This window comes from Ursus americanus, chromosome 32 (genome assembly GCF_024610735.1).
Source record: "Ursus americanus isolate L20-20 chromosome 32, mUrsAme1.1.p, whole genome shotgun sequence".
NCBI lineage: Eukaryota > Metazoa > Chordata > Mammalia > Carnivora > Ursidae > Ursus > Ursus americanus.
This window is the reverse complement of record NC_142158.1, coordinates 16,052,834-16,080,542: the sequence shown is the minus strand read 5'-3', so window position 1 is coordinate 16,080,542 and position 27,709 is coordinate 16,052,834. Positions and strand designations below refer to the sequence as shown.

Here is a 27,709-nt window from a genome sequence, read left to right as displayed (position 1 = left end):
GAAGGAGCAACAGCAGTCCATTGCTAGGAGAGGTAAAGAGGTGGAGACCTCCACTCCCACAATGATACAGGCAGCTAAAGCTGAGCATGGAGCACCAAACTGAGAAAAAACTGTCCAGAACCCCAGCCTAGCACAAGGAAATAGCAGGTCATCACTAGAATAATTGGAGGCCAGGGCGGTACATGGAAGATATACACAGCAACATCAAAATCTAAACCCAGCCCAACTCCTGAACAAATCACCTCAACTCCCCACCTGATCACCTGAGAGAAGAACTGCCCATTTCCAGCCACTAAAATCCAGTGACCTTAGTAACTACTATTGTGTACACAAGATCCAAACTTCAGTAAGATGCAGGCACTACTAACCCACTGTCAAGAGACACAACAATCAGAAGAACCAGACTCAGGGATGATTCAGATGCCCGAACTCTCAGACAGGGAATTAAAATAACTCTAATCAATATGTGCATTCACAATGGGAATTTAAACACACACACAGAGAAGGTCAAATAGAAATGCTAGAAATAAAAAAGACAAAGTAATAGAGATAGGCAAAGCCTTTTACAGACTCATTAGTAGACCTGACAAAACTAAGGAATCAGTGAACTTACAGATAGGTCAATAAAAATTAACCAAACAGAAACACAAAGAAGAAAAATAGCATGGAAACAAAACAGAACAAAACAAGAACAGTGCACCGAAGACCCATAGGACAATATCAAATGATCTAATGTATAAATGGAATCACAAAAGGAGAAGAAAGAACAAATACCGTGGTAGAAATAAGTGAAGAAATAATAACAAGTATTTTCCAAAATTAAACAAACCATAGATCCAAAAAGCTTAGCCAACCCTAACTGGATGAGTAAGACTAAGAATAAAGAAAGATGAGAAGAAAAACCAAGAAATAAAAGTAAGAAAAAGAAAGAAAGAAGGGAAAAAAACACCTAGACAAATCATATTCAATGTGCCAAAAACCAAAGGTAAAGACAAAATCTTGAAGGTACCCAGAAGTTAGAAAAATGTATTACACACAGAGACTCAAAGATAAAAATTAAAGCAGACTTCTCAACAGAAATTGTGCAGTGACATTTTCACACTACTGAAAGAAAAAATAAATGGCCAACCTAGAATTCTCTATCAAAAGATAACAGTTTTCAAAAATGAAGGCAAAACAAAGACTTTTACAGAAAAACAAAAGCTGAGAGCATTCATTGCCAGCTGGCCTGTACTGAAATGTTAAAACCTTAATTTGGATCTACATCTATAAAGAGCTCTGCAAATGGTAACAAGAAAAGAACATTTCTAAAAGAATTTTAAAAATTCCATCACTTTAAAATATAATGCAGTATGACCCTGCATTTTCCAATATGGGGGTGTGTTAGGAAAAATAATGGCTCTGCAAAATGTCCACACCCCAATTCCTGGAACTGGAGACTCTGTTCCCTTACATATGCAATGGGGACTTTGTAGAGGTGGTAAGATTATGGACATTAAAATGGGGAGACTATCCTGGATGATCACAGGACCTCTTCAAACTTAATGAACTGACAGAAGAATTTGAGAGACAGCAAGAGAGATGGAGACAAAGAGAGAGAGCTCAAGTGCGATAACCTGACCAGCTACTGCTGGCTTTGGAGACGGAGGAAGGGAGCCAAGATCCAAGGAAAGCAGGTGGACATTAGATGCTGGGAAGGCCAGCGAGGACAGGAGGAATTCAGGCCTTCAGGAGTTTCATTCTGCCAAAATCTGAATGAGCAAAAAAACAGATTCTCCCCTACGGACTCCAGAAAGAAACAAAGCCCTGCTAACACCTTGATTATAGCCCAGTGAGACCATGTCAGGTTTCTGCACTACAAAACTATAAGATAAGTATTTTTTAAACTGCTAAGTTCACAGTAATTTGTTATACAGTCATAGGCAGCCACTGGGCACATGTGACTTTAAATTTAAAAACAGTCTGCTGCTCAAAATGGTTAAAAGGACATACAAAATATGTTCTCTGACCACAACAAAATTAATGAGAAATAAATAGTAGAAAGATATCTGGAAAACCCCCAACTATTTGGAAATTAAACAACATATTTCTAAATAGCCTAGGGGTCAGAGAGGAAGTCACAGAGAAATCAGAAAAATCAAAACAAAACTTTAGAGAAGTAGGAAAATACGATAAAGAATACTTACTGTGCCCACGATACACAACACTCAAAATCAAACACTAGAGAAACCTCTTTTGAACCATGGGACAATGAGGGGACTTTTGCCATAATCAACTATGATTTTTAATCAGTTCTCTAGGTGATCTAGCTAATGCAATAGCAATAAAAAGAAATGAGGTATAAATAATGGTAAGGAAGAAAGTAGCCTTATTTGCTGACAACATAATGGTTTCTTCAAGAGCCTATGAGAAATAAACTGAAATCTACTATATCTAAAAAGAGTTCAGGAAGGCAAATAGCTACCAAAAACATAAAAATGTGAATCTTGTCACCTGTACCAAAAATAACTAGTTAGAAAATATAATGGCAAGAATATTCTATTTGTAACAGCAAGAAAAATAGAAAAATGCCTAGAAATAAATTTGGCACAAAATATTCAAAACATACAAAAAAATTCAAGTTTTTTGATATGCATTAAAAAAAGACTTACAAAACAAAAAAACACACCATGCTCCTGGAAAGAATATTTTGTAGGTATCAATTCAGTTCTGTTCAAAATTCTAAACTTTATATAATTTCAAGCGATAAAAAAAAATTTGGTCTTTTTTTTTTCATGTCCCATGACTCTAATCTTCACTTGGGAGAATAGTCTAAATTAGGTAATAAAATTCTAAAAAAAAGAATGATATAAGGACATCAACATGGACAGGCATTAAATGATTAAACGATATTTTCTCAAAATCAGATTAATGGTTAAACCGAAAACCCATAGAAAGATCCCATCGTATATGTGCATTTAATATATTAAAAAGTGGTATATTTCAAAATCTTGGGGAAAGGATGATATAGTGTTTAAAAATGCAGGTTTCACACATCGAACAAAAAAGGAAAGTAGGTCTTGGGCAGACACCACAGTCCACACTAAGTTCACTAATTCAATGTAAGAAATAAAACCACAGAAAGAAGTGAACTCGGAAGAACTCTGAGTGTATATAGAAGACCATCTGGGGAGCTTGGGTGGCTCAGTCAGTTGACCGTCATACTCTTGATTTCAGCTCAGATCATGATCCCAAGGTCATGGGATCAAGCCCAGCATCAGGCTCCAAGCTCAGTATGGAGTCTGCTCGTCCCTCTCCCTCCTTTCACTTGTGTGCTCTCTCTCAAATAAATAAATAAAATCTTAAAAAAAGAGAAAAACCTCTTTTATATATAAAAAAGCAAATGACAGAAAGAAAAATACTGTAACATATAAGGCAGATAGCAGGCTGATATTCTAAATATATAAAGAACTTTTATAGAGTAATGGAGAATTAAGTAATTTCAAATGATACTCCTCTGAGGATAACAGAATAACTAAACAAATTATCAATATTATCAGCTTGAAGGTACTGAAACAGTAGGAGGGTAGTGAAAAGTTAGTGGGCCAAGAGCTAGGGGAGGGTAAAAGTCCAAAAAGGTGAATTCAGCATTTGGGCTCCTTTTGCTCAGGGCAGATTTGTCCAGACGGAGCAGCTAAATGGCCGAGCAGTTCTACTGACAATCTCAAGGAGCTAAGAGTATAAATGACAGAATCCAGGGCATGCCATCCATGCAGCCCCTATGAAAATCTACATGTTCCCAGTTGAGAGCCTGAAGAGCCTGAGTCTAGAAATAAGAGTAATCAAATTACTGTGAACTCAGCAGTTTAAAAAATACTTATCTTATAGTTTTGTGGGGCAGAAACCTGACATGGTCTCACTGGGCTATAAGCAAGCTTCACATGAACTGCAACTCACTTCCAGTGGCCCAGAAAAAGCAAAGACCCCCAAACTGGATTAAGTTGATACTGGATTGTTAGCTCTCCTAGGAACCTCGCAGAAGCAAATCAAAATCTTCTCTGGAGGAAGATGTCAACTTAGACTCCAAACCATTTCGATAATATTTAAAATAGAGTGTCTAACTATTCAAAGACGACCAGGCAGCTAAGAATGAAAGCACCAATATCACAAAGAGATCGATGAGGGTCCAATATGTTGGAACTTATACACAGAGATTTTAAAATCAATGTACTAATGCTGTTCGTATTGAAAACATATTGAAAATTCCAGAGGAAAACAGGGAAAGTAAAAAAGAGAGAGAGTGCCTTTGAAAAGCCAAATGTAAGTGACAGAATTGGAAAAATAAAAGCAAATTTAGAACTCGCTGGATGGATTTAAGCTCAGATTAGGACAGGGAACTGGGAGAGGAGTCAGGAGAAGCAATAGGGAATAGACTACTGGAGACAAAAGGTGGCAAAATGGAGATGTTCGGAAACAAAGGATGCGTCGAAAAGCCTGGAACTGGAATCTCGGAAGGTGAGGACATAAATAATTGGGCACTCCTGAAACCCAGGGCTCTACAAATTCAAGAGCACAAACAAGATAAACACAGAGAAATCACATCTATTCACCTCTCTGCGAAATGGCAAGGCAGAGACAAGGCCCAAACTCTTAAAAGTCTCAGGAAAATACATTAAAATGAAGACAGACCACCTTCCAAGGAGTAATAATTAGGCTCAATACCAGCAATGTGCTCAAGGAGATAAACTGCCAAGCGAGAAGGCTCTAGTTTTATACTCAGCAGAAGTATTTTTTTTTCAAGAATGAAAATGGAAGAGACATTTTCTAATAAATGATACTTGAAGTAATTTGTCACAACAGACCTGTTCTAATGGAAAACTAAAGACTATTCTTGAAGTAAAATAAAATTATCCTAGATGGGAAACTAGAGACGTAAGTCGAGGTGAAGAGGCAAAAGTGTGATTAATATGTGGCTAAATCAAAATGAGTAGCACCTGTGTGAAAAATGATACAGCATCTGGAATCCGAGTACACGATAATGACGGCATGGGAGCCACAAGCAGGGGAGTGGACAAGGCCTGAGAGGAAGAACAAGCCCTATGACGGAAAGTTGGGAACGCCTGGCATCAGCAGGGGCACAACAGCAACTTCTGAGAGCGTCACCGAGCCTCGTCAAGGGCCACCTCGAACAGAAGATCGGGGCAGTTGTTGGAGCATTTGGTGACATGTGAGTGGAGTTTTACCAAGCAAAGCCGGTTCAAATGCCCTGTTCGTATTCCTACTGGAAGAACGCAGTGGAAAGCAATCAGAAGGCAGGCAGAAGAACCTCAGCCCTGACAAGAAAAGCAAGAATAGAATGCTAAGTGGAATTCGAGGTCCACTCCCCTCCCAAGTGAGACCCTGAATCATTGGGCTGAAGGCTTAAACAGTGCAAGATACAACACTACTAAACTTTTACAATATAATAGAGAGGCAACAACATACATTAAAAACTCTTCAGAAGACACAGAAATAGAATTATGGGGGAGGGTCGGAAGTCATTAGCAGGCTATGAAGCAGCAAAAAGTCAGGAAAGAGAAACACACAGGTTTTAACACACAAAGAAAACGTCATAAAATACAGACATACTAACTTATAAATCTTCGTTAAAAGAAAACCACCATACATAACGTTTCAAAACTAACTGAAAAACATGGGCAGGTGAAATAGGTGAAGGAGATTAAAACAGGTGAAGGAGATCACACTTACCGTGATGAGCACTGAGTAATGTACACAATTGCCGAATCACTATATTGTACACTGAAACTAATATAACAGTGCATGTTAATTATATTGGAATTAAAAAAAAAAACTACTATGGGATTGGAGTATAAAGACAGAGCAGGAGACCCTTACTATCTGTCACCTAAAGTCCCACATTTTTAAATTCATCATGCACAAACATATTCTCATAAATATGTAATAAAATACTCAATCCCAAACTAGTTCAACTAACAAATTAAGAACTTAACAGATAACTGCTTAAAGGTATCTAAAAATAACATAGATCAAAATCTAGCAGATATGGGCAAAACAGGTACTCAAATATTTGTGTAATTAACCACTCAAGAGCAAATGAATGCTGTGCAACTTTTTTATAGGGAAGAGATAATTTGCTAAGCAGTTAATACATGATTTCGGAGAAAGAATTCAGATGGTAGGAATATAGAAAAAAAAGAATATAAAAGCAAAAATAAAGTTAGACATAAGTCAAATTTAAAAAATTATTTTTTAATTAATTTTATTTATTTTTTTGACGGGGGGAGAGACAGAGAGAGCACGCACAAGCAGGGGGAGCAGCAGAGGTAGAGGGAGAAGCAGGTTCTTGGCTGAGCAGGGAGCCTGATGTGGGGCTCGATCCCAGGACTCTGGGGTCATGACTGAGCCTAAGGCAGATGCTGAACCAACTAAGCCACCCAGGTGCCCCTAAAATAATTTTTAAAGTAGAATAACTAATACTTACCTTTGAAAAATTTAATTAAATACAAAAATCAGTGTAATCAATAATAAATGCTCTTATCTACTAAAAAAGCGTATGATATAAAAACAGATAAAACCATTCAAAATTATAAGAGAATATTACATTCCATCTTATTATATTTGGAAACTTGAATAACATCTAGAATGTAGCGAGTTATAAATCAAATTGATCCAAGAAGGTGAAAACTTGTACAGACCTCTAACTGAGGAACGTAAGAATACGGTATTCAAGACCTGCACATGCCCCTCTCCTTCCATGCACTTAACTTCCAAGTAACCTCTCCAGATGAGTTTCTTTTCCAGATATTTCCTTAAATATAAGGAAAGCTACCCAACACAATCAATACAGTCCTGTCAGATCAACACAATTAATATTTTAGGCCAATCTCAGTGCACAGGGCGTGGCCATTTGTGCACCTGTTAAAACCACAAACTGTCCTAGACTCTTCCTACTCTCCTACTCTGCCCACTCAGTTACAGAGGGAAGCCTGGCTTTAAGTCCTGGCCCTACCAATCACCAGCTCCGTGACCTTAGACACGTACTGTTACTGTGCAGATAATGGCACTGCACAGGGCTGCAAGGATTGTTTGGGTAACGCATGGAGGAAGCGCAGTGCGGTGCTCGAAACCTCGACTTTCGTTCTAATACCACCATTGCTACTGTTGATGGTGATGATGGTGTTATTATATCATCAACATCCTATTATTATATCATCATGGATTGCAATTATATTACTAGAACAAAATGGCTCAACCAGTATTACAACATTTATTTTCCATAGTACCAAGTAGCTAGAATTAACTCCAGTATTTTATTTTAGCTCCAGTGAAACCAAATTTTTAATACACTTCTAATAAAAACATCATAAACACATATTTTATTTGATGTCTTGTAATAAGTTTATAATAGAGCTAACATTATTCTAATGTTCTATGTTATTAGAATATAAAATAAGAACTGTTATTTTAAATAGACTGAACATTATCAGAATAAAGAGTATTAAATTAACACAAAAAATAATACTTAATCTCTTTTAGAAATATGTCCTTAAGAAACGACAAGGTAATGACACTGGGTGACAAGCATATTTTTCTGAAAAAAGTTTCAGCTGCTAAAATGCTTTGACTGTCTTATTCAAAAGGAAGTGAACGAGACTGTTGTTCCAAATACATTTCTCCATATAATCCCTTTCTTGCCTAATTACTTAAGATGATTTTGAACAACTTTTGTTCTTTTGGAAGAAACGTAATCCTTGAAAATTTGTTATAGCAAGCAATATTTTTGTTTCAGAGAAAGCATTCCCAGTGGCCTGTACCTTTGTTAGCTTCTTCGTGGATAGATAACCTAATGTAGAATCCTTTGATCAATTTCATAGCAGTGTTCACAGTATATTTGTTTTGAAAGTCTCTGAATCATCTGTACATAAAAGTTTTGCTTTGCTGACTGCCATTTCTCCTTTGGGGGATTTATGTAGGATTAGAAGAACTTTTTCAGGTCCGTATACTTTTTTTGTTACTGATTTCTAATTTCACTGCATTATGGTCAGCTTGATGAAGACAAATGTGGTATTACTTCAGTCCTCTTAAATTTACTGATAAATTGTTTCATGGCCTCGGTTATGGCCTATCTTGGAGAATCTTACATGCACACCGGAGAACATGTGTGTTCTACTCTTGTTGGGTGAAATAGTCTATAGATGTCTGTTAGGTCCAGCGCTGTAATTATTTCTTTACATAACTACAACCCCAAGAGCCTTTGTGGTAGAAATGTTTATCAAATACATTTCATATTTTCTTGTCTCAGTAACAGCATTAGCCTCAATTTAAACCTTTTTTCTTTTTTCTTTTTTAAACTTAGGGTCAGTCATGTGCTGGTCCCTGGGAGAAGGGAGGGAACAACTGACAGTGTTTGCAGTGTGATGAAAATACTCTTACCATGGCTGATTTCAAGCTACCAATAGTTGTGTAGCTTAAAAAATTCTTAACTATTTAGTAGGGTGGCCTTAAGCACATCTTGCTCAGAGAAATTATCATCATGCTGTATTTTCTTTGTGGATTCAACAATAGGAAGAATAAGACCTAGAACGAGATGGACTTGGGTCCTAAGTGTAGGATTTCCTTAGAAAAATCGCCAAGGTTTTTGGAATCTTTCTTATGGAAGTGAACCAGAAGGATACAAACCTGAATGACCTTCAAGGCACGGAATAAACTTATTATTTGAGTCGAAGGCTGAATCAGCCTTCTACCAGGTGACCTTCTTAAACCTGCAAAAGTACATCCAGATATTTGGTTTTATTACAGTGTCAGCTCTCTTGTTAGCAACACTGAGATTTTTATCTTACGCTTTTCCAGCTCACTATTTTTGCACAGGCCATATCATTGCACATTAGAACAACTTATAAAAATAGAAAATATACTTATTTCACAATGCCTCATCTCAGCTGTTACTTTCTACCTTCTTTGCTAACCTAGCTATAACACAGCCAGAGAGGATGAGTTTCTCTGAGGTGCTCCTTAGAAGTAAGGAAAAGTACTTATTGAAATAGTCAATAAGGTTAATATAGCAAATCTGTAAGTATATACTTGATTTCCTCTTTTAGCAGCATCTCGAAAGACATAAGTTATGTAAAGTAATACTTACAGCGGCGTTTTGCTGGAGTGGAATATTTGTGAATGTGATGTTGTATAACAATAATATGACAAAAAAGGGGAAAAGAGAATAGAGCTATATAGGCATTACATTTCCATACTGTACTGGAATTAAGTTGGTATAAATCTGAAGTAGATGCTGGTAAGTTAGAACGTAAGGTACGCCCGAGAGCACTACAAAGAAAATAACTCAAAAGCAGCAGTGAAAAACTCATTAAAGAAATTAAAATGTTATACTAGGAAATATTCACTTAATATAAAATAAAGCAGTAAAGGAAAAGTGGAGGAACGAGAAAGATATAAGGTAAAGAAAACAGAATGCAAAATGGCAGATATGAACCCAGCAATGCAACAATGACGTTACACGTGAATTGATTAAATAATCCCATCAAGAGGCAGAGATTGTCAGACTGGTTAAAAAAACAAGATCCAACTATATGCTGGCCACGAAGGGATTTTGTTAGACGGTTTCTAATAGGTGGTGAGGCTGCAGAAATCAGCACACCCATAGCCACACGCCCCCTCCCTGTCCCTGTGCAGGGAGTATGCTGTACTCGCCATCCAACCTGTTCTGCAGTCTGTTCGAATCTGCTTCCCCACTCCGACCTCAGACTCTGTGCAGACATCACTACCTACGTTTGTTCTCATTTCAACATTCTTCAGCCCTCCTCATACCTTCCCTCACTCATCCACAGAATCTCGTTTGCAGCTTCCAAATCTTTTCTTGAAGGAAACAGTCATTCTTTGCTTGGTGCTCAGCACAAAATTCTAAGTGATCCTTCAAAATTTGAAATTCTTCTCAGATGCAGCCCAGCCCAATAAAACACACCCCGAATTGTGAAACTGACAAAAGAATATCATATCTTGGTGAAATGGTACTTTGTGATTTCCAAAACTGCTCGTGTTTCAATTTTTAAATTTAATCTCCAGAGTTTCTCCCAGCTGTTTAATCTGTTTTCAACTGATTCTGCCTCCTCTCACTTTTATTTTCTATTCTTCCTTCCCTGGAATTATATGCATCACTTTCATGCCACACATCTAGTGTCTTCTCTCATCTGTGGAAAGAGAGAAGAACGAGTCTCTCTGTAGGCAATAAATACCTGAGCTTGCTTCCCTTTTGTTCCTTTTGCCCCACACATAGATCACAGCTGCCAAGTGGAGAAATGCCTAACTAAATCAACGGTAACACACACTATCCTTTTAAGTCACCCTGCGACATTATTTACGTAGAAAATACGGAGGCATATGCATGAGGTCAGTTACCCAAGAAGCAAAGAAAATAAGCTGAACATAACCTTTTATCCTCTTATCATTCTTCGATGAATTCCCAAGTAAACCAACAGAAAAAGATCCATTCCTTCGTTTTTCACAGTTCTTAGGGATGCTGTCCTCAAAGCAGCTCAAATCCACACATCACCATCTGAACCATATTATCTCTCTCACCACAAGATGAAGCAGTGGACGTAAATACATACTACAGGCTCTCAAACAAACACGTTTCAAACATTTTAATCTCCCTGAAATCAGGATTCATCTTCTACCCAATTATAAGAGCACTGTGTCATGATTTAACGGATAGTGACTTTCCCCTTCTCAATGGTGCATGAAATCATTGTGCATCTCACAATCAATAGCATCTTGAAGTCAATGGAATATGCAATAAACGTGCAAAAGAATTCAAGTCTGTGATAGTCTATAAATCCTATAAAATAAAATGCTTGTTAGCTACTTAAGTCTCTGATTAAATGAATGATTCCTCAACAGACAGTAATCAGTAACAGAATTTTCTTTCTAACAGTAAAATATTAAGGATTTTGCCTCTTGCATTTTATCAGAAACAAAGTGTTAGTTTTCCTGCATTTTTTAAAAAAAGATTATTTATTTATTTGAGAGAGAGAGAGAGAGAGCGCATACGCGCACGCAGGACAGGACAGGAGAGGGGGAGAGAATCCCAAGCAGGCTCCCTGCTGAGCGCGGAGCCTGACCAGAGGCTCGAGGCAGGCTTAATCTCATGACCCTGAGATCACAACCTGAGCAGAAACCAAGAGTTGGTTACCTAACTGACTGCACCACCCAGGTGCCCCTAGTTCTCTTCTTGCATTTAAACACCATGAGTACAGACTATTGAAAGACACTTATTTTACACTTATGTACTTAAAAATGCTTTATGTTATTTATCTCTGTGCAAATCATCTTCTACATGGCTGGCACAGTCTATCTGAAAGGTAATCATCTCCTAGGATTTGGTATTTTTAAATCTCAAAATATTGACAGGATTGACATGATACCTTTAAGTCCTAACACATTACACAAATAATTAAAACAATACTAATCTTCCTATAATTCAACTTAGCATTGTCCATTACACTAAGCAAATACTTCATGGAACCTGAATGTTTAAATCTAAAATTCCAAGTAATAAAATATTAACAGAAGATGACTTTTTTCCCTAAAAAACAGAAAATCTGTTGCTGTTTTCCCAAGGGAAATTTGTGAGGCACTGCTGCCAGTCCACATAAAACCTCATGAATTTTGATTCTACCAATTCAGATTTCATGGTAATTGGGGCAAGAGCAGTGAAGTTAAAAGTTATCCTTATAGGGGCTAGCCTTTTTCTTTCCTATCTACTTCCCAGGGCTACAAAGAATGGCTGATGTATACTACAAATTTATTGAATAAAAGAATGAACTAATAATCTTACAAGAGAAACGTAATGAGTTTTTTAGGGCACTTATTAAGAAAAAAGCAGAATTTATAAATGTTTTTATTTAAAATAAACATCCATTAAAATACTCATTTAAATACACTATTTCCCAGCGATTAATTTATAAACCTAAGGACCACAACTTAGCAAGAGTACATACTTAACTAGTTAGCATAACTATACGCGAAAATAATAAAACTGTGTTCCTTAAAATATCTGAAGCGCAGGCATCTCAATGAAATAGTACACTAGCCCTCCTCTGGCTGGGAACTTTCATTTTGTAAACTGTTAATGCCCTTCTAGGTTTATTACATTTTGATGATGCTGACCGAGTTTTGTGCTAGTGCACAAACTTGCTCCCAGACTATTTTTAAAACATTTTTATTTTCCCTTAGATTGCATTAATATTGCTCATTTTAATCCACTAAAATTAGCCCAAATTTTCCATAATGCCACCTCGATTTTAGTCTTAGGAAGGACTTCGTCGCCCCAATCTAAGAACAAACCCCTATATTTTCTTAACTATACTTAGCAGAATTCTTAAGGAAGAGAATGTCATTAGCATTTAAGCATAACCTTATTAACATAAAATATCACAAATCAGTCCTCATGTTTAAAAATAGCATGTGTGGTATTTAAAACAGAAAAAAACAGGGGAGAGTATTTTTTGTCCTCCTGGCAAACTTGTTCCTATTATAAGAAGCTTAAGAAAAGACATTTAGGAAAGTAGGTGAGCAAACTCTAGGTTTCTTATTTACACACTAATTAGAGTTCCACAATCTAGTTTTCTGCTCATTAGTCTGTCACTCTCACTTCAGAATTACGCAGCCTAGTTTTACAGAGAAACCTAACTTCCCTCCAGCTTCCCCAGATAACAGGAGGGTAATTCCCGGGCATAAATTATGCCTATGTTAACAAAAATCCTACTTGTCAAGTGCCGCCTCGGAGCAAGTCTAAACCCACTAGCTATTTCAGTAGAGAGATTCCTTACTACGTTTCTTAAGCCACATAACCTACACAGCTACGCTTAGGACCTCATCACTCTCATATACAGGGTAAAACGGATTTAACAGAAGTAATTTTTTATACAAATAAACTTTCTGGTGCTTGGAGTTTAAAAAGTCAGAGTGATACCATTGCTGCTGAAGGAAATTACTGGCATTACGGGGGCGATTTCAGGATTTTGCTGTGAATTACTGTGAAAAATTCCAATGCAAGCTGACCTACACTTTCCACCTTTTTCTAGACCCACTGGCTGAATCCTATTTTTCCTGAATTCTCACAGTGTTTTTAAAGGAGGTGACTGCTATCATAATCTCATCACTCAAGAGGTAATTTAGAACAGGACCATCATAGATTCAACCACCACTGGACCACGGCTCCCATCAAGTTACAATGCAGGATAATGATGGAACAGCACAGTCCAAGACAAGGACTTGAGACCTCCTCATGCCACCTTCTGCTCGCACTCTCTGGGGGTGATGTTCTTTGACATCTTCCAACTTCAGCTATTTACTCTGTAACACAGTAAACTTAGAAGTGCTGAATTCTGAATTTCTAGCATAAAATCTAGGAGCAAAATTTGTAAAAGGACATTCCCTGAAAATTTTGATTACTCAGTGTTCAGAAGCAGAGAGCAAATTGTTTTAGAAATACAAACTAGTTTTAAAAAACAGTTAATGTCTGTAGTGTCATTTGCAAATTTCTTCTCCCATTCTGTGGGCTGCCTCTTAGTTTTTCTGACTGTTTCCTTGGCTGTGCAGAAGCTTTTTATCTTGATGAAGTCCCACAAGTTCATTTTTTCTTTTGTTTCTCTAGCCTTTGGAGATGTGTCATGAAAAAAGTTGCTGTGGCTGATGTCAAAGAGGTTGTTGCCTATGTTCTCCTCTATGATTTTGATGGATTCCTGTCTCACATTGAGGTCTTTCATCCATTTGGAGTTTATCTCTGTGTATGGTGTGAGAGAGTGGTCAAGTTTCATTCTTTTGCATGTAGCTGTCCACTTTTCCCAGCACCATTTATTGAAGAGACTGTCTTTTTTCCACTGGATGTTTTTTCCTACTTTGTCAAAGATTAGTTGCCCATAGAGCCGAGGGTCCATTTCTGGGTTCTCTATTCTGTTCCATTGGTCTATGTGTCTGTTTTTGTGCCAGTACCATGCTGTCTTTGTGATCACAGCTTTGTAGTATAGCTTGAAATCCAGCAACGTGATGCCCCCCAGCTTTGTTTTTCCTTTTCAACAATTCCTTGGCGATTCGGGGCCTTTTCTGGTTCCACACAAATTTAAGGACTGTTTGTTCCAGTTCTTTGAAAAATGTCATTGGTATTTTGATTGGAATGGCATTGAAAGTGTAGATTGCTCTGGGTAGCATAGACATTTTAACTATGTTTATTCTTCCGATCGATGAGCATGGAATATTGTTCCATCTTTTTGTGTCTTCCTCAATGTCTTTCAAGAGTGATTTGTAGTTTCCAGAATATAGATCCTTTACGTCTCTGGTTAAGTTAATTCCGAGATAACGTATGAATTTTGGTGCTATTGTAAATGGAATCGATTCCCTAATTTCTCTTTCTTCAGTCTCATTGTTCGGTATCCAAGATCTACAAAGAACTTCTCAAACTCAATACGCGAGAAACAAATAATCAAATCAAAAAATGGGCAGAAGATATGAATAAACACTTTTCCAATGAAGACATACAAATGGCTAACAGACACATGAAAAAATGTTCAAAATCATTAGCCATCGGGGAAATTCAAATCAAAACCACACTGATACACCACCTTATGCCAGTTAGAATGGCAAAAATGGACAAGGCAAGAAACAATAAATGTTGGAGAGGATGTGGAGAAAGAGGATCCCAGTTACACTGTTGGTGGGAATGCAAGTTGGTACAGACACTTTGGAAAACAGTGTGGAGGTCCCTTAAAAAGTTAAAAATAGAGCCTTCCTATGATCCAGCAATTGCACTACTGGGTATTTACCCCAAAGATACAGACATAGTGAAGAGAAGGGCCATATGCACCCCAATGTTCATAGCAGCTCTGTCCACAACAGCTGAATCGTGGAAGGAGCCGAGATGCCCTTCAACAGATGACTGGATTAAGAAGTTGTGGTCCATATATACAATGGAATATTACTCAGCTATCAGAAAGAACGATTACCCAACATTTGCAGCAACATGGACGGGACTGGAGGAGATTATGCTAAGTGAAATAAGTCAAGCAGAGAAAGATAATTATCATATGGTTTCACTCATTTATGGAACATAAGAAATAGCAGGAAGATAGGTAGGAGAAGGAAGGGAAGAATGAAGGGGGGGTAAACAGAAGGGGGAATGAACCATGAGTGAGTATGGACTCTGGGAAACAAACTGAGGGCTTCAGAGGGGAGGGGGATGGGGGACTGGGATAGACCGGTGATGGGTAGTAAGGAGGGCACGTATTGCATGGTGCACTGGGTGTTATATGCAAATAATGAACATTACATCAAAAAAAAAAGTTTTATAGCTTTAGAAAAAAAACAGTTAATGTAACAATGTAATTAAGTGAGAAATCACTAACAAAAACATAAATAAAATTCCCAACAATATGGGGGAAAGAAATTCTGTCAAGAGGTCAAAGAAGAAACTGGCATAGAAATTAATGAAAGCAACAAATATGACATCGTGTACAATGTAATAAAGGAACACGCAGAAAGTAATTAATAGCTTTCAGTGATGTGAATAGGAAAGAACAAAGGCTTAAAATAAATTAGCCCAAATTCCAACTTTAGGAAATTTGATAACAGAATAAACGCAAAGAGAAAGAGGAAAAAATACAATAAAAAGCAAAACTTAATGAAATTAAAAGGACAATACAATAAGAAGACAATCGGAAGTTGCTACAACAATAAGGAAGTAAAACAGATAAGCCTCTGGCAAAACTAATCAAGAAAGAGAGAAAAAGCACCAATGAACAAAATTAACAATGAAAAAATACAGTAGCGCTGAAAGAGAGCAAGAGAGTACCACCAATGACTTTTTTACCAATATTGACTGTATACGCTGTAACAAATGTGACTTACTACCTGATTGAAAAGAAAAAAAGAAAGCTTGAGCAGAACCCTGTTATTAAATACACTGATCAGATACTTAAAAATCTACCCTCAATCTCTTGAAAGTCAAAATATATTCTAAGACCTCCCTATAAAGCTGTCATTCCAATATTAAACAAACACATCCATGGAAGCAGGAGGACAATTCTCAGATCTCCTCTGTTAAGCTAGTATAACAGACAAATCGGGCAACGAAAATTATAAGAAAATAAAACCATTATCTCTTGAACATGGACACAGAATTCTTCAACATCAAATCTAGCAGTGTGTTTAAAAAGACAAACATCAAGACTAAATTGGTTTTATTAAGAGAATGCAAGTGAAGTGTAAACCATAGAATGAGAGGAGGAAGACCAGAAGATTAGCTCTACATATGAAGAAAAAGCATTTGATTAAAAAAAGAGCCACTTATGATACTTTTAAAAATCTCAATACATCAAAAAGATAACCTCCTTAAACTATTAAAAAAAAAAAACAAAAAACTGACCCTAGCCTCCCATAAAAAGACTTCAAACATTTTAATGGTGAAATATTAGAAGCATTCCCTTTAAAATCAAGAACAAGCCAAGGAAGCTAACACTACCATTCTTCTGATATTTTACTGGAGCCAACTGGGTAAAACAAGAAAAATAAATAAAGGAACAATTATTTTAAAAAGGAGGAAACAAAACTTTCATTACTTCCAGCTGATATGACTATTTATAAGAAAATCTAAAGCATCTGCCGGCAAATTTTCAGAATGAACGATTCAGCCAAGTGGCTGGATACAAGATGAATATACAAAAAATACACTGCATTTCTATTTGTCAACAAGAACTAGAAAACAATTTCATCTATATGTATCTGTACAATCAATGATATCAGCAAAAAAATAAAGTTCCAACAAGTAAATTCAATAAAAATAAATACAAGACCCATACGGAAAAAAATTATAAGACATTAGAGAAAATACGTGTATCAAATATAAGCTATTTTTACACATAGCCTGAAAATTGTGACAACGGTCAGTCTGCCCCAAATTCAACGTAATTCCAAACAAGGTCCCAACATGTTCTTTTAAAAGCTGATTCTAAAATTTAAATGGATGAGCAAAAAACTGGAAATAGTCAAAACACTTCAGGAATTTGCTCTACTATACTGTATATTACAACATGAAGTGAAGTAATTAATACACTGTGATATTAACTCACAGATACATAAACAGAACAGAATAAAGAGCCAAGAAACAAACCCATACATATAAGGAAAATTTGTATGAAACAGACAGTAAAGGGAAATCCACTCAATACATGTTCAGGGACAAACAAACAAACAAATCCACAAAACTGGAATCCTGATAGTACATTAAAAAAAAAAAATCAACTCCAGATGGATTTTTTTATCTGAATGTGAAAGGTTTTTTTTTAGAAGAAAAGAGAGAAAAAAATATGTGTGACCTTGTGGTAGGGAAGAATGTAAGACAAGCAAGTAAGTTTAAAAATCCCCAAAACAAAAAAAATACGAATCACAAAAGAAAAAGCCTAGTAGAGTTTGATAATATTAAAATCAAGAGCTTCTGTTTACTAAAAGGCACTTTAAAGAAAGTAAAAAATTAAGCACAAAACTAAAGCACATAACATGAATAAAAGACTGTCATCCAAGATATGTTAAGGAAAAAAACAAAGATTTGTAAAATGCTTAAGAGATACTAATAAGCATTTCTAGAAGGTGGAATACCAATGAAGATACATTGAATGCTACTAATTAGGGGAAAATAAATCAAGAGCAGGACAAAATACTATTTTTTACCCATCCAAACAGAAAAAATAAAAGGGTTGACAATTCCAAGCACAAAATGAATTCTTAGACATGATTATATTCCCTACTATATGCCCTGGAAAACTCGCAGATATGTACCAGGATATGAGAATATTCATAGCCGCACTGTTTGTGACAGCAAAAAGGTAGAAATAACTCAAATCCATCAACAAGAGAATGGAGGCACATACTGTTTCACATAATAAAATATTATTACAGCAATGAAAAGAAATAGCTACATGCAACAACATGTATACATTTTGGAAAGAACGCTGAGTGAAAAAGCTGTTAAAATTATACAACATAATTTTATTTTTAAAGCTCAAACTCAGGCAAAACGAAAAAACATAATTATTTTCATGAAGCATTAACACAATGAACACAAAGTTGAGGACGGTAACTACCTCAACAGAGCAGACAGCAGGATGACACGGAGCCTGGCGCGCAGGCTGATGCAACAGTATTGACAATGAGCCAGTGCTTGCTTACACTGCGTAGTGGAATCAAAGAACACCATGTTATTTTTATGCTTTATAATACATTACATACATTAATTTATAGGTATCAAATATCGTATGATAAAAATTTTAAACTATTAAAATTAAAACTTGGACAAAGAAAGCACATGAAAGCTCTCTGGAAAAACTGATCTATTTATTTCTCCCCAGTTTATTTTATAACATACTCCGTTCCCACATCTGTGACATTCACTGTTTATTTTATTTAAATCCCGTGCAATAATTTTAGGAATAGTGTCAAATACAATGGATGCTAAGGACAAGTAAAGAGCACTGTAAGGAAGAATATAATGACATTATGGAGAATTATGTGACTGTTACATGTTCTGTTTATCACCAAACCGATTAAAATCAAAATAAATTAAAGTCATCTAACTTTAATTCATAAGCAGAGAGAAAGACTAAAAGAAATACATTAACATTATTTAGTGTCCTTCTTTATTTTATTGGTGTGTAATGGGCCAAGTTACTTTCTTTGCCACCATATTAAACAGATTAATCCTTTCTTAAAATGTTAGAAAAGTATAAACATCTATCAACAAACAAGATTTATTTAAAAAATGTTTTTTTGTAAGGGCCTGCCATTAACACAGACGCTTCTGAAAATAAATTAGTTTACTGTCCTAATGGTAAAAATAAAGGAAAAGGGAGAAAGAGCCACAGATAAGTTAAGGATTACAGTATCTTCAATGGAGACAGAGCCTTAGAACCACGAGTATTGTAGAAAAATAACCAGATATAGAAGAAAAAGTCAAACTTTCAGGGGGGAAAAAACAAAAGCATCTTGAAAAAAGAGTGAAAAAGTGATCTGTCCGAGATGCCTCATCTTAATAAAAACAATAAACAACAAATTTTTAAAGTATATTATTCGGAGGATGAAATGAATTTCCTCGAATAAAACAGGCAGCTCAGCAGGCAAAGATTTGAGAAATCTCAACACTTTTATTACTCGAAGATTTTATCTCATATTGTTAAAGACAAACTGATATTATTCCTTAATTATATTTGAGGGAAAAGCTATTTTATTTTTAATTTGCCCAGAATGTGTACGTAAAAATGAAAGCCAAGTAGTAATTCTAGGCAGTGAGTTGTGCAGAACAATGCTCACTTGGTATTCATCCTAGGTCTTAAATAAATGTAGCCTGCCAAATGTAGCCCACTAGATTATTCTGAACCTCATTATCCAATCTCTTTTTCTGGAACCTTTGTTCTGTTTCCTCCTTCCTATCAGGCATTTAGTTCACTGTTCTTAAAACTGTGCCACTGGAGTAAGAAAGAAGGAAAAGGAAAACAAGCACACATTTATTTTTCTACTTGAAGCAGCTCTAACCCATTACTAGATGTAAAAGATCTCTTAGAGCCTGCGTGTCTTAAATGCTTTATGTCTACAGCGATGGGGGAACAGATCTTTGGTCAACCGCTGAAAGGGACAGCATGGCTACAGCGACTTCTCTGTTCTTTCTAGACTTTTCTGCAAGAATGTCATTAAAGGAGCCTATTTGTTATGGACCTTCCAGATTGCATGGTAGAAGGGGGTGGGAGAAAAGGAAAATAGAGAAAAGAGACACTTTAGGGCTATTGCACATCACAACCTAATTATTCAGACCAACCCCAAACCTATCTTGGAAGTTCTTAGGTTGTCCCAAGGGATGGAGAACCTGGATAGCCAGAAATATTTCTACTCAAGACACCTAACTAGGAACCCAACTAGATTTAAAAAAAAAAAAAAAAAAAAGATTTTCAGTTGGAATCCTACATGGCTAAATTACTCTGTCAAAATATTCCACATTTTAATTACAAGATATAAGAAGGACAAAGAAATAATAAATTATGAAATATAAATGCTACAAAGGGAGCTTTAATTATGTCCTTTTAATCAATTTTTCTCATTAACATATAGTGTTAGAACACTAGCCACCTCACACTGTTTTCCCCTCTGCACTGGCTGCTCTATAGTGAATGCATTTCTTCATGTTACCTGGAAAAGTAACCAGTATATTTTCCATGACGACAATCAGTTTTTGCCTTTCAACTTTTTATTTTTTATACAAAATTATAACCATTATAACTAATAAAAACACAAAGCCATATAAATAAAAGTTAATTTCCCTCAGCCCCTTCTTCCACCATTATAAATATACTTGTGCACAGTCCTTGCGAACTTTGTCCAAACTTCTACAATCGTACGTATGAGTATGTGTGTAAATACATATGTGTGCGTGTGTATGCCTTTGCCATTCGACTGAATAAAAAAACAGATATTTTACAAGCTACAATGCAATTTCACTTTCCTCATTCAGCAATAAATCATCAATTGAAATAATCAACATTTTTTAAAAAGGTATATAATATATCCCAAAATATGAATGTACTACAATTTATTCAACTATTTCCCACTAACTACCATTCATATTATTTTATTTGTCTTGGGCTTTTGTCATTATAAAAAATACTGCATCACAAAGACACACAAAGGCGTATATATATGTGTGTAAACACAGCCATCGTTAGACATTATATTTGTACTTCTATTGCTATGGGACGGTCTCATAAGCAGGACTTTCAAAAGACCTGCAGCAATTTTTCATAATCCTACCAGCAATATATAAATATGCGGGAAACAGTTACAGAGTATGCTATGTAGCTAAAGCATTTCATAAAGCAAAGCCCACACACTTTAAGGTGTTAATTAGTCTAAGGTGACTTTTAATTTTGTGACATATTTACAATGATAGATTTAGTAAGGCTGCAATTACAAGGTATCTGTATAGGACTCACTGTTAAGAAAACAGTCTACAGGGGTCGGAGGGAAGATGACGGAGGAGTAGGGGACTCTATTTCAACTGGTCCCCTGAACTGAATATCTACCGAACCATTCTGAACACCCATGAAATCAACCTGAGATGTAAGAACATATATCTGGATCTCTACAAGCAGAAAATCTCAGGCGGTTGCGAGGAATGAAGGGCGGAGCCATGACGCTGCGGGGAGATACAGAAGGGGGAGCGAGGGCCATAAGCTGGCGCCTGGAAGGTGATATAAGACTGGAGCGCGAAAGCGTCCGCACTGGGGACAGGCACAGACTCGCAGACCGGTAGCAGAGGGGAAGGGACTTTAGTGCAGCCCCCTGACGGGATCCAGGAGCTGTGGGTGCGTGCGTGTGAACCAGGGCGGCCCGTGGTTTTAGAAGCACAAAGGACAGAGACATGCCCAGCCTTGGGACTGTCCTCTGGGACAGCAGCTGTGGGGCACACACCGGGGGAGGCTGTGGGTTTTAGCAGAGCAGACAGAAACGGAAAGAGTGTGGCCTGGAGAGCTCAGTGAAGACCAGACTGTGATTTCACTGTTCTAGGACAGAGGTTTCAGCGCGTTCACTTCTCCTCTGACTCCAGGGAAAGCCGCCAGAGAATAAAAGTTCAAAAAGCTGGTTTTCACTGAGCAACCCCCACCCCCAACAGGGGGCAGCAAGCTCTTCCCCCAGAAGACAGGCTGGAAGAACAAGAGGACGACAACCCTAGGGTCCCTATAAAACAGGTGCATCTTGCTTGGGTTGTGGTTAATACTTTGGACTCTGTACATTCCCTCAACCATCACCCAACAGAATGACTAAGAGGACGAACCCCCAACAAAGAAAAGAATCAGACACTATGGCCTCTGCCACAGACCTAATGGATATGGATATAAGCAAGATGTCAGAAATAGACTTCAGAGTAACAATTATGAAGTCGATATCTAGGCTTGAGAAAAATATTAGCAACAGAATCTCTAAGGGCAGAAATAAGATCTAATCAGGCCAAATTTAAAAATGCTATGAATGAAATGCGGTCTAATGCCAGGGTAAACGAGGCAGAAGCACGAATTAGTGAGCTAGAAGATAAAATGATAGAAAAGAAGGAAACCAGGGAGGCCTGGGAAAAACAGCTTAAATCCCAAGAGATCAGACTGAGAGAAATTAATGATGCCATGAAACGTTCCAATGTCAGAATTATTGGGATCCCTAAGTGGGTGGATAGAGAGAGAGGTCTAGAAGATATATTTGAGCAAATTGTAGCTGACAACTTCCCTAATCTGGGGAAAGAAGCAAGCATTTGTGTCCAAGAGGCAGAGAGGACCCCTCCCAAGATCAAAGAGAACAGACCAATGCCTCGACATATAAAAGTAAAACTAGCAAATCTTAGATCCAAAGAAATAATCCTGAATGCGGCTAGGGGTAAGAGATTTCTTACAGAGGGAGGAACATCAGAATAACCTCAAACCTGTCCACAGAAACCTGGCAAGCCAGAAAGGGCTGGCAAGACATATTCAGGGTAGTAAATGAGAAGAACATGCAGCCAAGGATGCTTTATCCAGCAAGGCTGTCATTCAGAATGGATGGAGAGACAAGGAGTTTCCAAGACCGGCAGACACTGAAAGAATATGTGACCACCAAGACGACGGCCTGCAAGAAATATTAAGGGGGGGTTCTACAAAAGAAGAAAGACTCCAGGAGTAATACGACCAGCATTTTAGAGACAATCTATAGAAATAGGGATTTCACAGGCAACATGATGGCACTAAAATCATATCTTTCAATAGTCACTCTCAACGTGAATGGCCTAAATGCTCCCATGAAATGGCACAGGGTTGCAGATTGGATAAAAAGACATGACCCATCCATATGCTGTCTACAAGAGACTCATTTTAAACTTAAAGATACATCCAGACTGAAAGTGAGGGGATGGAGAACCATTTTTCATGCTAATGGACTTCAAAAGAAAGCTGGGGTAGCAATTCTCATATCAGACAAATTAGATCTTAAGCTAAAGACTGTAGTAAGAGATACAGAGGGACACTGTATCATTCTTAAACGGTCTATCCAACAAGGGGATCTAATAATTGGAAATATCTATGCCCTAAACATGGGAGCAGCCAACCACATAAGCCAACTGTTAACCAAAATAAAGAATCATATTGATAACAATACTTTAATAGTAGGAGACCTCAACACTCCACTCTCAGCAATAGACAGATCATCTAAGCAGAAGATCAACAAAGAAACAAGAGCTCTGAATGACACACTGGACCAGATGGACTTCACAGATATATATATATATAGTACATTCCACCGTAAAACAACAGAATACTTATTCTTCTTGAACATACCGGGAACTTTCTCCAGAACAGACCACATACTGGGTCACAAATCAGGTCTCAACCGATACCCAAAAACTGAGATTATTTCCTGCATATTTTCAGACCACATGCTTTGAAACTGGAACTCAATCATAAGAAAAAATTTGGAAGGAATTCAAACACTTGGAAGCTAAGGACCATTCTGTTAAAGAATGTTTGGGTCAACCAGTAAATTAAAGAAGAACTTAAACAATTCATGGAAACCAATGAGAATGAAAACATATTGGTCCAAATCTATGGGATACTGCAAAGGCGGTCCTAAGGGGGAAATACATAGCCATCCAAGCCTCACTCAAAAAAGTAGAAAAATCCCAAATGCACAAGCTAACCTTACACCTAAAAGAACTGGAGAAAGAACAGTAAATAAAACCTAAACCAAGCAGGAGAAGAGAAATAATAAAGATGAGAGCAGAAATCAATGAAATAGAAACCAGAAAAACAGTAGAGCAGATCAACCAAACTAGAACCTGGTTCTTTAAAAGAATTAATAAGATTGATAAACCCCTGGCCAGACTTATCCAAAAGAAAAGAGAAAGGACCCAAATTATTAAAATTATGAATGAAAGGGGAGAAATCATGACTGACACCAAGGAAACAGAAACAATTATTAGAAATTGTCAACAACTATATGCCAATAAATTAAGGAACCTGGAAGGAATGGATGCCTTCTTGGAAACCTATAAACTACTAAGACTGAAATAGGAAGAAACTGACAATCTGAATAGACCAATAACCAGTAATGAAACTGAAGCAGTGATAAAAAACAAGACTCCAGGGCCTGATGGATTCCCTGGGGAATTCTACCAACATTTAAAGAAGAAATAATACCGATTCTCCTGAAGCTGTTCCAAAAAAATAGAAACAGAAGGAAAACTTCCAAACTCGTTCTATGAGGCCAGCATTACCTTGATTCCAAAACCAGGAAAAGACCCCATCAAAAAGGAGAATTACAGACCAATATCCCTAATGAATATGGACGCCAAAATTCTCAACAAGATCCTACCCAATAGGATTCAATAGTAAATTAAAAGGATTATCCATCGCAACCAGGTGGGATTTATTCCTGGGATGCAAGGGTGGGTCAATATTCACAAATCAATCAATGTGATAGAACACATTAATAATAGAAAAAACAAGAATGATATGATCCTCTCAATTGATGCAGAAAAAACATTTGGCAAAATACAACACCCTTTCCTGATTAAAACTCTTCAGAGTGTAGGGATAGTGGGAACATTCCTCAATTTCATAAAAACCATCTACGAAAAGCCCACAGCAAATATCATTCTCAATGGTGAAAAGCTGAGAGCTTTTCCCTTAAGATCAGGAACACGACAAGGATGGCCACTCTCACCACTATTGTTCAACATAGTACTAGAAGTCCTAGCAACAGCAATCAGATAACAAAAAGAAATAAAAGGTATTCAAACTGGCAAAGAAGAAGTCAAACTTTCCGTCTTCGCAGATGACATGATACTTTATATGGAAAACCCAAAAGACTCCACCCCCAAAACTGCTAGAACTCATACAGCAGTTCAGCAATGTGGCAGCATACAAAATCAACGCACAGAAACCAGTTGCTTTACTACACACTAACAGTGTAACTGTAGAAAGAGAAATTAGGGAATCGATTCCATTTACAATAGCACCAAAACCCATAAATTACCTAGGAATAAACCTACCAAAGAGGTAAAGGATCTGTGCTCTAGAAACTATAGAACACTTATGAAAGAAATTGAAGAAGACACAAAAAGATGGAAAAACATTCCATGCTCATGGATTGGAAGAATAAACATTGTTAAAATGTCTGTGCTGCCCAGAGCATATCTATACTTTCAACGCCATCCCTATCAAAATACCACTGGCATTTTTCAAAGAGTTGGAACAAACAATCCTAAAATTTGTATGGAGCCAGAAAAGACCCCAAACTGCCAAGGAAATGTTGAAAAAGAAAAACAAAGCTGGGGGCATCACACTGCCTGATTTCATGCTATGTTACAAAGCTGTGATCACCAAGACAGCATGGTATTGGCACAAAAATAGACACATATATCAATGGAACAGAACAGAGAGCCCAGAAATGGACCCTCAACTCTATAGTCAACTAATCTTCGACAAATCAGGAAAAAACATCCAATGGCAAAAAGATAGTCTCTTCAATAAATGGTGCTGGGAAAACTGGACAGCTATATACAGAAGAATGAAACTTAACCATTCTCTTACACCATACACAAAGATAAAACTCTAAATGGATGAAAGATCTCAATGTGAGACAGGAATCCATCAGAATCCTGGAGGAGAATATAGGCAGTAACCTCTTCGACATCAGCCACAGCAACTTCTTTTAGGACACGTCTCCAAAGGCAAGGGAAACAAAAGCAAAAATGAACTTTTGGGACTTCATCAAGACAAAAAGCTTCTGCACAGCAAAGCAAACAGTCAGCAAAGAGGCAACCCATGGAATGGGAGAAGATGTCTGCAAATGACACTACAGATAAAGGGCTGGTATCCAAGATCTATAAAGAACTTCTCAAACTCAACACCCAAAAAACAATCAAGTAAAAAAATGGGCAGAAGACATGAACAGACACTTCTCCAAAGAAGACACACAAATGGCTAACAGACACATGAAAAAATGTTCAACATCATTAGCCATTAGGGAAATACAAATCAAAACAACACTGAGATACCACCTTATACCAGTTAGAACAGCAAAAATTAACAAGGAGGAAACGAATGTTGGAGAGGATGTAGAGAAAGGGGAACCCTCTTACACTTTTGGTGGGAATGCAAGTTGGTACAGTCACTTTGGAAAACAATATAGAAGTTCCTTGAAGAGTTAAAAATAGAGCTACCCTATGAACCAGCAATTACATTACTGGGTATTTACCACAAAGATACAGATGCAGTGAAAAGAAGGGACACATGTACCCCAATGTTCATAGCAGCAATGTCCACAATAGCCAAACTGTGGAAGGAGCCGAGATGCCCTTCAACAGATGAAGAGATAAAGGGACGCCTGGGTGGCTCAGATGGTTAAGCGTCTGCCTTCAGCTCTGGTCATGATCTCAGGGTCCTGGGATTGAGCCCCGCATCGGGTTCCCTGCTCAGCGGGGAGCCTGCTTCTCCCTCTCCCTCTACTGTTCCCCCTGTTCCCCCTCCTTGTGCTATCTCACTCTGTCAAATAAATAAATAAAATTTAAAAAAAAACAGATGAATAAAGAAGATGGGATACACACGCACACACACACACACACACACACACACCCACCCACACATTGGAATATTACTCAGCCATCAGGAAAGATGAATACCCCGCATTTTGCATTGGCATGGATGGAACTGGAGGGGATTATACTAAGTGAAATAAGTCAAGCAGATAAAGACAATTGTCATATGGTTTCACTTATATGTGGGACATAAGGAATAACATGGAAAACATCAGGAGAAGAAAGTGAAAACTGAAGGGGGTGGAATCAGAGGTGGAGATGAACCACGAGAGACTATGGACTCCCGTAAACAAACTGAGGGCTCCAGAGGGGAGGGGGATGGGGGGATAGGTTAGCCCGGTGATGGGTATTAAGGAGGGCACATATTGCATGGAGCACTGGGTGTTATACACAAACAATGAATCATGGAACACTACATCAAAAAACTAATGATGTACTGTATGGTGACTAACATAATTAAAAAAAAGAAAGAAAGAAAGAAAAAAGAAAATGCATAATCTCCAAAGTGGGGCACAAGGAGTATACAAGGTGAACTACTGATAGTGAGGAAAGAAAATGTTAGAAATTCTGTGTTTATTTTGTCTATAATTTTAACTTACATACTTTTAATGTATATAAAATAAATATCCACACATTGGATTTATATGCGTATAAAAAATAGTCTATATTGCAGTTGAGTTTAATTTACCTTTTTTTGACACTTCTGCCCCATTGAGTTCTTTTTGTGCTTCTTCAATTTTGTCTAAGAAAAACAAAGAAATTTTACAAATCAATTCATCATATACAAATAAGAATATAGTAAACATACTACTTACAAACATGGTGTCTGAAACATAGTAATAAATATTTATTGAATGAATTATTTGTGAAATAAATATATGTAAACTGTCAAAATAATGATATATTCCCTTATTTTAGAACTGAATTTCTCCTTTCAGTCATGCCTTGGTCACAAGGACCACTTCCAATTAATTAATGTTTCCATAATGCAAATAATGAGTGCATTTCAAATACTGAACTATAGTTAAAAAATGTCAAGTTACCTAA

At 37.0% G+C, this 27,709-nt stretch overlaps 1 protein-coding gene across 5 annotated transcripts in view; it reads right to left on the bottom strand.

The window, feature by feature from the left end:
• The window catches only part of HIVEP1 (HIVEP zinc finger 1), a 150,209-nt gene that overhangs the window by 47,524 nt on the left and 74,976 nt on the right, over nt 1-27,709 (bottom strand). For all 5 annotated transcript variants that reach the window (XM_045811701.2, XM_045811702.2, XM_045811703.2 and 2 more), the window contains one exon: nt 27,351-27,404. In XM_045811701.2, coding sequence (XP_045667657.2) covers nt 27,351-27,404 — 54 coding nt within the window. The remainder of the gene's footprint in view (nt 1-27,350; nt 27,405-27,709) is intronic.